We start from the raw sequence: 12,495 nt of genomic DNA on the forward strand, positions 1-12,495 counted from the left end.
TGTGTCACTTTTAAGAAAAAGTGTCACAGTGCTTGTCAAAAGTGACACTAGTTGTATCCGTTTAGAACTAGAGTGGGACATAATTTCGTTAAAAGTGACACATTAAGTATACTAGTTGTGTCACTTTTGGACCAGAGTGAGACATAGAATGCGTCAAAAGTGACACATTAAGTATACTAGTTGTGTCACTTTTAGACTGTGAGTGAGACATAAGTACGTCAAAAGTGACACATTAAATATACTAGTTGTGTCACTTTTGGACCGAGACATGAGTGAGACATAAGTTAAACTTTTGCGCCAAAAGTGACACATTAAGTATATTAGTTGTGTCACTTTTGGACCAGAGTGAGACATAAGTACGTCAAAAGTGACACATTAAGTATACTAGTTGTGTCACTTTTGGACCAGAGTGAGACACAAGTACGTCAAAAGTGACACATTAAGTATACTAGTTGTGTCACTTTTGGACCAGAGTGAGACACAAGTACGTCAAAAGTGACACAAAAGCCCCTTACTTCTTGTGTCACTTTTGGGAATCAACTCCATATAACTCGTATGAAAAAGAAAGCGACACATAAGAGTGGTCAGTTGTGTCACTTTGAATAGATATTATGTCACTTTTTTCAAAAGTGAGACAAATGAAAATAATTTTTTTTAAAAACATTTTCTCATTTTAGTATTCGATCGTATTCATTTCTCAACCTGCATCCTATACGTCATAACCAAAATCCCATTAACCTGCTTTATGACATAAACAACATCTACATACATTTATCAAAACATCACAACCAAAATCACTTTAACCTGCTTTATGATACGGAAACAACATCCACTCGAGAAGAAAGAAACAACATTCAAAACAATTAACTTCTATTGATTTCATCGATCAAACCAAGTATTTTTCATCTAGTTTGACTCCCAACAAAGGAAGTCATTCCAATACCAAAAGAATCATAAAAAAAAAAAACTACATAACGCCAATACTATCCTAGCAATATCTTAGCTTGTTGTGCGCACTTCCAACACTAAAAACCTAGCTGCCATCTATTCATCTGTTAATCGATCCATGACACCTGCATCATATCATGAAGTCGTCATTCCACTATGACTAGTATATAAAATTAAAAAGCAAGTGAATCAAGAAGGGTATATTATACAAGTAAGAAAAAAAAAAACGATAAGAAAAGTATATATACATAAACAAAGGGAAAATATGGAAACCCACTTACCCAAATTAACTACTCGATAAATTGTTGGATAAAGTCGATGAATTCAAGACGAAGTTCATCTATTTCATTGGTGTAACTCTTCTTGCTAGAGAACTCCAATACCTGTTCGACGAAAAATATATTATAAATATTGTGAAAATAAATGATGCAGGCAATGCATTGCCTACCATATTTACAAATGCACCAATTTATAAGCTAGCTAAGACTATATGAAAAATAATGCTACTTTGCAGTCACCTTCTTTTTTATCGGTGGACTAGGATCCTCTACTAAATCTCGCATAAAGCGCAATACATAATATCCGCATACAATCCCTCCTTGTTGTTGTGGGCACTATACATAATTAATACTTGCATTAACACATACACAAATTGAAACATATTTTGTATTGTATTCCAAAGAAACTAAGCTTACTGTCACATAGTTCCAATTTGGATTTGGATTCATCTTTCTCTTTCCTTTGGACATATTTGATGTCTTGATCGCACTGAAAATGAAAATGCATTTGTTTCATTCTCATTATTTTCAAGATAGAATCAAATATACAATGAAAAATACAATAAATAAAGACTAAACTCACGTGTTTACTAATAATTTAAAAGATGGATCCGGCGGCCCTCGAAAATCTTTTAAAGAATCCAACCAGTACACTTCCATTGATGGTATGTCAAGAACCATTAAGACCCATGCCCCCTACATGACCAGTTATGTGGATACAAATTCAATTAAGTACTTTTAATTATATAACCAATCGGAAAAAAATAAATAAAAATAAAAATAAAATAATTTTAATTATATGAAAATAATGTATATGTACTACAAATGTATAAACACAGTTACCCTGTGTTGAAAGGAATTAAAAGCACACGATCACCGTGTTCTTCAGCCAACTTCTGAATATATCGAGCCTTCTCATCATCTTTTGTATAAATAGTAAAACTTTCTGGGTTACCAAATGCATACTTTGCTCGAGCAATTCCAAAAGTCGTATATAAATATCTACAACATATATATATATATATATATATTCTGTTAAGTCGTCGCATATGAAAAGTTAAATTATAACTAACACAAATAAGTTCACCAAATTATTCATACCTCATGTAGGAGATAATGCAGCTACCATTTAACATTCTCTTCTCACACACATCCATCAACTCATCTTTTGAAACTCGTACTTCCTCCATCTCATCATGGAAAAGAGTTCCAACCATTGGAACTTCTATAAAAGCGTTTTCTTTCACTATTTTGTTGACACAATCCACAAACTTTCTGATCTTATATTGAATACTGCCCCACGGAAGTGGAATACGCTTCTCTACCTAACAAAAAGTTGATGAACAAAATTGATGTTTATATAACAAAATTAAATAAATTACCATACAAATATCCATATCCTTATACTACCTCGTCACTTTTAAGTATCACAAGTTCCTTAGGCCATGCCACAAACAAGTTTACTGCATCTTTAACAAATACATGTTCATCGCCGTTTCGAACTGGGAGAAAGGCATCACCACACAATGCTTTATTTATTGAGACCTTCATATATGACTCACCCAAAGGCATGTTGTGAACAGTATCCTCTGGCCCCTTCCTTGCTAAAACACGACCTTCGGCAACAATGTTGTCTTTAGATCCCAATGCCAATCTACAATCTTAGTCCTATAACAAATAAGCAAAACAAAGACAGCATTATCTAGTAACAAATTTGACACAAACATTTAATCAACCTTTTTAATTAAGAAAATATTTTTTTTACCTTCCCATCTTTAGCTTTAAGTTTTTCGGAATCCACAATGCTCTTTCGTTGTCTATTTTTGACTATACGACGAAGTGTACATCAAGTTAGTATATGTGAAGCACTTGGAATAAAAGAATGAAAAAAACTACGTATCATTCCCTGCATTTACTCCTATAACAAATAAGCAAAACAAAAACAACATTATCTAGTAACAAATTTGACACAAACATTTAATCAACCTTTTTTAATTAAGAAAATATTTTTTTACCTTCCCATCTTTAGCTTTAAGTTTTTCGGAATCCACAATGCTTTTTCCGTTGTCTATTTTTGACTATATGACGAAGTGTACATCAAGTTAGTATATGTGAAGCACTTGGAATAAAGGAATGAAAAAAAAAGCTACATTATCATTCCCTGCATTTATTATACCACAATGAATATAACATGGTTAAGGCAACTATAGAATGAGCTTACCTGTACATTTTTCGACTTAAGTTTTACTGAAGTCACACCTTTTTTTTGCTGACCACCATCTTTTCTCTATACATTAAATATGAGTTTAGTTAAAGAGAACACTCGAAATATGTAGAAAATCAAAAATACAAATTTAAAGCCAAAAAACTTACCTACTTAGACTTGCCAATCACCTTATGCCTATTATCACTTTTGGCACTATTGGATTCCACATTTTCTAATGGCAACGAGTTGACGAGTTTTGGTCCTTGCTTGAGCAACTCGCTCAACAGTTCTGTCGTCGCTAGTGAATTAGTCTCACCTTGTTCTTTAAGCACATGTAGCACCAAAATTTTCAACTTCTCATTTTGAGCTTCTTTCTCTTTCAACTTCACTTCCAAATCCTCGTGATATTTCTTTGATCTTTTATTAGGAAGATTGAAGTACATAGTGGGAGTCGATATTGTCCACCGCCCTAACTTCGACCACTAGGCTCGAGTTCCCAATGCCATAGTAAGTATGTCATTCTTTCCTTCCGTTGCCAAAACCCCCTCTACCTTATTTTTTCAGCTCCTCCTGCAAAAATAGATATAAAATTCAAAATCAACGAATGAGCGACCACAGGCTGTTCTAAGAAGAGACGAAGACGGCGGATTTTCAATATTGTCATTCTGTTTCTGCAAGAGTAGTATATCGTTAAAAACCATCATAGAAAACTTAGTCAATGTGTAGGAGATAATATCGATATGTAAATAATTAAGCTAATTTATGATCGGATTATTCTTATCTTTCTTCAGACAGAGAAGATGAGTAGATACCGATATATTGGAATTGCAGATCTTGCCAACACCTCAACTTCAGTTGGCGAGATACGTGTCAAGCGTGTGGTGACTTGAGATCTGGTGAAAGTTATGGTTCAACTAGATTGTGTACCATATCTTCATAACTCGATTGGCGGCTCCACTGTTTGTTTCCACCCTCCTCAAGGCTTCCTCAGCTCTGACTCGAGTAAAACCCATCTCAACTATAGTAGCAATAGTTGCTTCATCTGGAGGTGGAGCCATGAGGCCCTGTGATGCGCCACTTGTAACACCATGTCGCCCTTGCTTTACATCTACCACACCAGAGTATATATGAGTAACAAGGGAGACCATGGAGGTAATGAAAAGTAGGGCTGCAAGTGGGGGAAACATGTGATGGTTCCATATGGGAAGGACAACATCCAAAACCACGACCGCAACATACGGACAAACACTTCGTGATCCCTAGGAACGGGAAACAACCCAATCGACAATCCAGCTACACAAAGAGGTTGAACAAGCAACCGAGCACGAGATGAAGAGCTTGGAGACAAGAGTAAAGTGGAATTAACAAAGTACTCAAGCATGCAACAATAGCTTTGTAAGGTATCATGCAACCACAAACCGGGAGACAACTTGTTCCCTTCGCCGATCTTATCCCGATCAAACCCGGATGAAGTAAACGAGAATAGGGTAGGGTCCAAAGTAGTTGGCTTGTAGCCTCAAATGTTGTCAATAGCTCTTTGAAGGTTCCATGCACGTAGAAATTATTCACCGTAATCGTGTTACATGTATGCGCCGCCTACTATCAAAAAAATGGCCACCATGTCATCCACAACCTTCCCAAGATATCTACATTTCATCGATAGTGATATTTCTAGGGAAGCAGATGAAGAATGTCCGAGAAGCTTAGAGCATCATGAAAGATTTTAGAGGGGGTTGTAGCAAGGCTCTTAGATGCGAGAACTTAATGAACCGAGTCAATCCCGCGACGGTTTGGACTAAATCCCTTAACAAGAGTCACAGAGAAAGAGCATTGCAAAAGCAACCTTACTTAGACTTTCCATGATAATAACATCGGGACTTTTATTTTTGGTGTCTTGGGACGAAGCATAATCAAGAACATTCGCTGAACTTTTGCATCAATGCTGAAAGCCTCTATTTGTCGACCAGTCCTTCTTCCCCGCGGTCCGTGTCAACCCATGTCTACCATGACGGTTTGCAACTTCACCGTAACGAACCGACCGAAATACCGATAAGATTTCCTCCTCCGCGACTCCATTCGATTGGGAATTGTTACGTGTTGAGACTGGATTCATGTATCTTACCATTGGTACAACGTTTGCATCATCACCATTTCCAGAAATGACGGATAAAGTAGCATTCTTTGTTACAACTTCTATATCTTCCATCTTCTCTTCCACCTTGGAATCATCGGCTAAAGATATTTGCCATATTATTTCCTTGTAAGCAATGCCAAAATCCTTCAACACATCAAGATCTGTGGACCCCAATTCAGATACCATCTTTGCTAGAACCTTTCAACACAAAGTTGGACAGAGACAGAGACCTTCAAGACGGAAAGAATTCGATGACCTCCATTTGCTTTCCAGAATCAAGCTCGGCTAGATGAATCCCACTCACCAAAATTAAAGTTTCATTTGTTGCCCTTGACGCGTTCCTAAAAATGTGCATAGTGTTCGAGCTAGAGTAGTAGAATGTTGAGGCTTAAAAGTTCCCGAAAAGCAAATGATATATACTGCCTAACCGAAAATGTAAGCGGCATTAGTGGCAAGGTGAACAACTGAGAACAGCTTCAATCCCTTTCTTATCAATAAATATTCGGCATGTGTCAAGATTTTGAAGAATCGTTTCAAGAAGGCGGGCTGCATTATTTATGCATTCAGGAAGGAAAGACTCAATATTTGCTAAAAACCATCGGGGAGATGCCTCGGTTATTTGTTTCGAAGTTTCCATCTTTGAAAATTCCCCATCATCGGTTGAAACCGAATACTTTCTTCTCAGCATCGGTTTCCATTGGAACAGGGCTGAACAACCTATTGATTCGGTGGCCAAGGAAGGAGCTTCAACCCCATGACCAATCTTTGAAATGGTAAACAATATCTCCATTAACATATCCACTCCAAGACCACGCAATGAAGAAGCATGACGATTAGTTCATCCAACTCAGTAGACAATGATCCCGGAGCATCCCCAAAAGAGCCCGTACATACCGTCCCCGAAGTAAATATTCTTACAAAGGACCTCAAAGCATTGCAATCCTTAACGATTTGCAAGCCTTTGTTATTCAAGCACAATGCATCCAAGCACCGTGGTATGCATGCAACAACTTCAGCAGAGCAAATAACACCACCCATTACAGCCTCCGGGGAAGCGGATGGCAAATCAGCAAAGATTTAAGACAGGAAAACAAGTAGGATCTTTATGAATGAGATCACTCATGACAGTTGTTGCAAGTGAGAATACCCCACCACCAAAATCTTTTGCTCTTCCGAAGATGATACAAAGGCAATGAGGCAATAAACTTTTCCAATGAACCGTATAAGCGAGCCGAGCTCCCGGGGCATAAGTTCCAAGTGATATAGCACGTAACAAAGCTTTCATTAGTAACGCCCGGTGGTATGCAACCAATCCATCAGAATAAATAGGCTGCTTTGTTATCCATTTCGCCCGGCCTCAACATCGACAACTTGTTTTCCCTTACCAAAACTATGAGAGTCTTCACCCCCTGTTTCATTGGAGCCACTTTCAATATAACAAACTTCGTCTTGAGACGAGCAATAGTGTCGTCTAACCCCCAAGTCTCGAACAAAGGCAGCATTTCTTTGGGTTGCTATAATCCATAAATGCCTCAAGAACATGAACCGCAAAGTACCAACCAAATGTAAATGTTGGGGTTCTAGGTCTTTAAGAAGAGGAAGAAGAGTAGGTATTAATCCCGCTTCACGCAATAACCGAAAGCAACCGTAAGAGGATGAAACCAAAACAGTGACTAGCGACGGAGAGCCTCAAGAAAAAACAAATAGAACATTTTGAGTAATCACCGGTGATGGAATCGATAGTCTTCGCGATGAAACTTGGTAGAATGCCACGGTTCCCACCGGATGTGATAGTGATCAACACCGCCGCCTGGCGTGATCTATCTTGGCAAAGGGCAACCAATGCTAGAGTAGACAGAATTCGGATCTTTTCGGGAACCATATCTTCATAACTTCGATTAGTACCATATGATTACCTATAGCAGGTATTATAATGTAACTGGCGTAAATTTTATCTAATAATCAACGTGTCTTTGTGCGTCAAAGGTCTCTGTGTACAGTAATTCCTCTCAATTTTAAGCTTATAAACAAAACTTCAAGATTACAAGTTTCAAACGTGTAAAACAAGCCAACTGCTCACTATAAATATTTCAATTTCGTTACAACCTAAACTGTGATATGGAAAATGGTGCTAATTATTATAATATCTAAACTTATCACGGATGACAATCTATTATCAATTCAACATGTTAGTCCCTCCGTATGATATGGATGATCTCTAACAACATGCACACACTCTCCATTTTCTGGATTTCGGATCCTCAATGATGCATCCTCTGAACCAGTACAAACCATTTTACCATCAGGGGTAAAATCACCACAAGTGACAGTGCTACTATGACCAGAAAACATATTCAAAAAGACATTCTTGTCACCATTCCACATCCATGCTATGGAATCCTCTGAACCAGCTAAGACCACATATCCTCTTGGATGCCACCTAACCCACTCAATACCCCCTCCGGACCTTCAAGTGTACACTTGAGACTACGAAGTGATGTCCCACACTTGAATAAGTCCATCAAACCCCGAAGCGAGAGGAGCTTCCCGTCGAGAACTAAAGGCTAAACAAGTGCGGAGTCTCTATGCCCTCAGGAGCTCTTTAGCCCAATCCCCATGACCAATCTCCATAAACAAGAGAGGGGCACATTCCACACAATCCCCTTCAATAGGGATATTATAAAAACCCGTCCCACCCTATAAGAAGTAAGACACGAAAGAATATATTAAAGGGATGGGTTAATGAGTACGGAGCCCTTTAATCCCCAATTTAACCGATTTTCAGATATCGCCACGGAAGGGGCACGGAGACCCTCTTCTTGCTATCTTGCCATCATTTCATGGAATTAAGGACTAGGGATGGACGTCTAAAGATGATAGTACTCTGAAACTCTGATACTCAGATACTCAACTACTATTTGTGAGAATAATGGAGCTATGGCTTTTTGCCGTCAAAAAAAATGACCCTACCAGAAATAGAGTACTATCAGTACTATTACAGCTCTAAGTTAGAGTACTATTACAGCCGGTACTATCGAGTACTAACAGAAACAGAGTACTATTACAGCTCTAAGTTATATCCATTCATGGAGCAAAATACAAGGCGATCGAGCTCATCGGACAATTTATGGTAGCCGAGGGCGGAGCGAAGCGAGGCCGGAGCAGATAGTGGCTTTGGGCTATTTCCCCACGGGATCGACCTTATTGTATTGATTAGGGACGGTTGCTTGCTTTGGCTTACTCAATAGGGGATACCCCGATCTTTATTTCGGGTATCGTCGAGGAAGCGAAAAGATCACTCCACTTAAAAGGAGAGGAAGCTTTCAAGAAAGGAAGCCTTGGAGGGATAAGCGGCGAAGTCAAAGGTAGCAAGCAAAGGCTGTGAAAAGCCATGCCCGTAGAAGCTTTGAAAGCTATCTCTCAAAAGGGGTTTGGAACCGAACCCTGATGGAAAGGTGCCTAGAAGTGCCTACTACTAGACTACATTCAATCTCAGGTCGGAGCGTTCATCATTATGCTTGCTAGTTCAGTAAAAACAAAATCATAAATCGAAGCTAGATCAAGCTAGATAGGGAACCACATCATCTAGATCAGTACAAAAATTCATCAATATATCAAGCAAGGTATCCTACACAATATCAAATATGCTTCGCAAACACACATACAATGATGAGCTTGATACTTACAATCTTTTGAACTACCTCCTTTGTGGCATCATCAGCATATTCACCACTTTTGTCTTGTCGAGCTAAATACACAAAAGAGATCTATCATCTTCATCAATAGGTATCCCAGCTTCTATCTATTATCAATTACAAATAACCAAACCAACCAAGTATTATTAGATTACCTACGTTGGTTTTATCTAACAAACTTAAATATAATATCTACTTACCATCTTATCGACAAGGCCATCATAACCTAATTTGCTTAGTCGATGGTTATACTTGTTCAAGTTTCTTCTTTCCAATTGAATCTTGCTTAGTTCCTAACAGCCCAAATGAAAATAGTATATTAGTTTATCACACCTTAACAAAATTATAAATTTATTAGAAATGAAAATTCAAAGGAAATGACAGATATATATCTGGAACTCTTCCGATAACCTTATTTTTACAAATTTCTCCCAATCTTGCTTCTTAACATTCGGATAGATTTTTGGTGGATTCATTAGATCGGGGTCATCTATGTAAGGTATGACAAAATATTTTGTGCAATAATTCTTAAATTTCCGCCATATCTTACCACATTGCTGCAATCCTTTTTTCTTAAACTTAGGATCTGCCTCAAATTTTTCCTACAAATAACCAAGGCAGAGATGAGTCTACACTTCTATAAAGACAACAATAATAATTCAAAATCAGTATAATAGGCAAAACAACCGCTTACCAAAGATCAATCCCATACATCATCTTTTATTTGCTTGTCAACTTTCGTCTAGTTTGGGTACTCAGCTAGTGGAACCATATTTTTAACTAGTGTGCCAACCCAATTACTGAACTCGCTTTGAATAAATGCACCTTTGATCTTTCCTTTCGCATTAAACTCCACCACAAGCTTACCTTTAAAATGCTTAGTGAGTGAAAGCTTTTTAGCTTGACCCCTAACACTTGTAATATTGTCACCTTCCTCGATTGGATGCTTCCTTTTTTTTCTGAGATGATTTGGCACTCGATTTTGGATCCATATCTAACTAAACCTTACAAAAAAACTATAGAATAGGAAAATCATTAGAAGATGACATGATCAGTAGCAATAAGCATGTCTATGGCAAAATCTTGATATCATAATTTGAACAGAACCAAAATAATCGAAAGGACAATACATAAATGACAAAAGTTGGTCACAATCTCTTATTAACAAACCAAATATCGATTCCACCACAAAAAACAATGAAAACTAATAAATCAAGAAGTTTCTTTATGCTCAACCCAAGTGCCCCTCGCAAATCTTCACGGACGTAAACCGACCGAGATTCGTCATTAACATCCAATGAGTCAACATTTGGCAATTCAACAAAATTGTCATCTCCTACATGAGCATCAACGAGCTCATCATCGTTATCGTCGTCAGATTCGCGGAAAGCATCTTTGAGGAGATTCTACAACAACTGACCACGTTGGGTCAAGTTGATCGTGTACATAGAAAACTTGCTTTCGGCCCGAGAAGCTAGGATGAAGGAATCAGATTTATAGCCAACTCTACCAAGATCCACTAAAGTGAAACCCATGTCATCCTTCCTAATTGCATTCTTGCTATCAACCTAGTCACACTTGAACATTGGAATCTTGAAATTTGTATAATCGAGCAACCATATTTCAGCAATAACACCGTAGAAGACACATGTTCAAAAAAAATTGGGTTTTTATCCTTTGCGCTTGAAACCTGTGGTGTTGTTGCTGTCAAACTCACACCACTATTTTGATTTACTCGTAAAGCGTCTTGCCGTTTCGTGGCAAAACGATAACCATTAGTGACATAGGTAGAATATTTGTAAACATGTGCCAAAGGCCCCTTCGATACCCACTTCAAGGTGTTTGACACCTTGTTGTCAGGATTTCCCCTCTCGAGCAAAACCTGTGCATTGTTGTGTAAACATTTTAGTCCTAATCTAAGTTAAATTAACATACAAAAATAACAAAAACAAAAAAAAGACCAATTTATAATATACCTTGTCTCTAAGCCAATCACTAAATGAGCGATTGTGTTCAGCATGCAACCATGTGGGTTTTTTTTATTTACGAGGTTGTTGTTCCTTCAGATAGTTCATATGTTCTCTATCATGTTAGGCCACAAAATAAACTAGTTAGCTATCGGAATCCGAAACCAAGGAACTAAAATAGACTTTTAAAGTGAACAACTAAAGAAACCTTACTCGATGTAAGGCTGAACATCTCTTGTGTTTTGCAACACATAGAGATGTGCTTGGTCCAATGTTTTTCTATCTACTTGACTATGGGTACTTCCTCGGGGAAGATTTCCAGATGATATCAAATCTGTGGTAGTGTTATCTTTACGGAGAGGAATCCCAATTGCATCTAAGTTAGGTAAGAATTCGCTACAAAATTCAATTGCTTCCTCTGCAATGTAATTCTCAGCAATACAAGCTTCCGGTCGATTTCAATTGCGTATAAAGCCCTTTAACACGGTCATGTACCTAAGAGATTGAACAATAGTAATGTTTATAAAGAAAAGCGCATTAAGAAATATTGAAGGGTAATATATAATTCATTGTACCTCTCAAATGCATACATCCATCGGTAGAATATAGGACCACAAAGATCAACTTCTCTGACAAGGTGCACTGTTAGATGAATCATAACGTCGAAAAATGATGGCGGAAAATACTTTTCCAGCAAACATACTGTGAGCACAATGTCTTCCTGAATTTGAGGCAATTTTTCCTTATCTATTACTTTCGAGCAAATAGCCTTAAAAAAAGAACATAGCCTAATAATTACACATCTCACATTCTTTGGCAAAATTGTTCTTATTGCAACGGAAGAAGTTCTTTGCATCATCAAAACATGACGATGATCGCGGCGACTTCATATTTTGCAGTTTTAGATCTTGCATCGAGACAAGAGGCCTAAAATTCGAAGAGTATCCACTTGGGACTTTTAACTCATGCAAAGTTTTGCATAGTCTTTTTTTCTCATCTCTAGATAGTGTGTGACAAGCCGGAGGCAAGAACGATCGCTTTTCCCCAATTGTTGGAGCCAATTCTGTCCTTAGACCCATTTCTTGGAGGTCAAGATGAGACTTAATGGTGTCTTTATTTTTACGTGGAATGTTAAGTAGGGTCCCAACAATGCTGTCACATACATTTTTCTCCGTGTGCATAAAATCCACATTATGTCGGAGTTCTAGATATCTCCAGTATGAAAGCTAAAAAAAAACTGATTTCTTCTTAAAACAATTGGTAGCAC

General features: G+C 37.8%; 1 protein-coding gene and 1 long non-coding RNA gene across 2 annotated transcripts; both read right to left on the reverse strand.

Annotated features, from left to right (window-relative positions):
• Nucleotides 1–966: 966 nt before the first annotated feature.
• On the reverse strand, nucleotides 967–1,910 carry LOC147488182 (uncharacterized). Its single transcript, XM_086575276.1, has 5 exons — nucleotides 1,810–1,910; nucleotides 1,644–1,716; nucleotides 1,467–1,562; nucleotides 1,230–1,331; nucleotides 967–1,073 (listed from the first exon to the last, which is right to left on the reverse strand). Exons 1-4 carry the CDS (start codon nucleotides 1,905–1,907, stop codon nucleotides 1,239–1,241), a joined length of 360 nt encoding a protein of 119 aa, XP_086431402.1. The 5' UTR covers nucleotides 1,908–1,910; the 3' UTR covers nucleotides 967–1,073; nucleotides 1,230–1,238.
• Nucleotides 1,911–10,985: 9,075 nt separating this feature from the next.
• On the reverse strand, nucleotides 10,986–12,036 carry LOC147488183 (uncharacterized). The gene is made up of 4 exons (XR_015203298.1): nucleotides 11,804–12,036; nucleotides 11,442–11,723; nucleotides 11,238–11,343; nucleotides 10,986–11,143 (listed from the first exon to the last, which is right to left on the reverse strand). It is a non-coding gene; the product is annotated as an uncharacterized LOC147488183 (long non-coding RNA).
• Between the last annotated feature and the right edge of the window lie 459 nt (nucleotides 12,037–12,495).

This window comes from Coptis chinensis, chromosome 7, assembly GCF_015680905.1.
Source record: "Coptis chinensis isolate HL-2020 chromosome 7, ASM1568090v1, whole genome shotgun sequence".
Lineage (NCBI taxonomy): Eukaryota > Viridiplantae > Streptophyta > Magnoliopsida > Ranunculales > Ranunculaceae > Coptis > Coptis chinensis.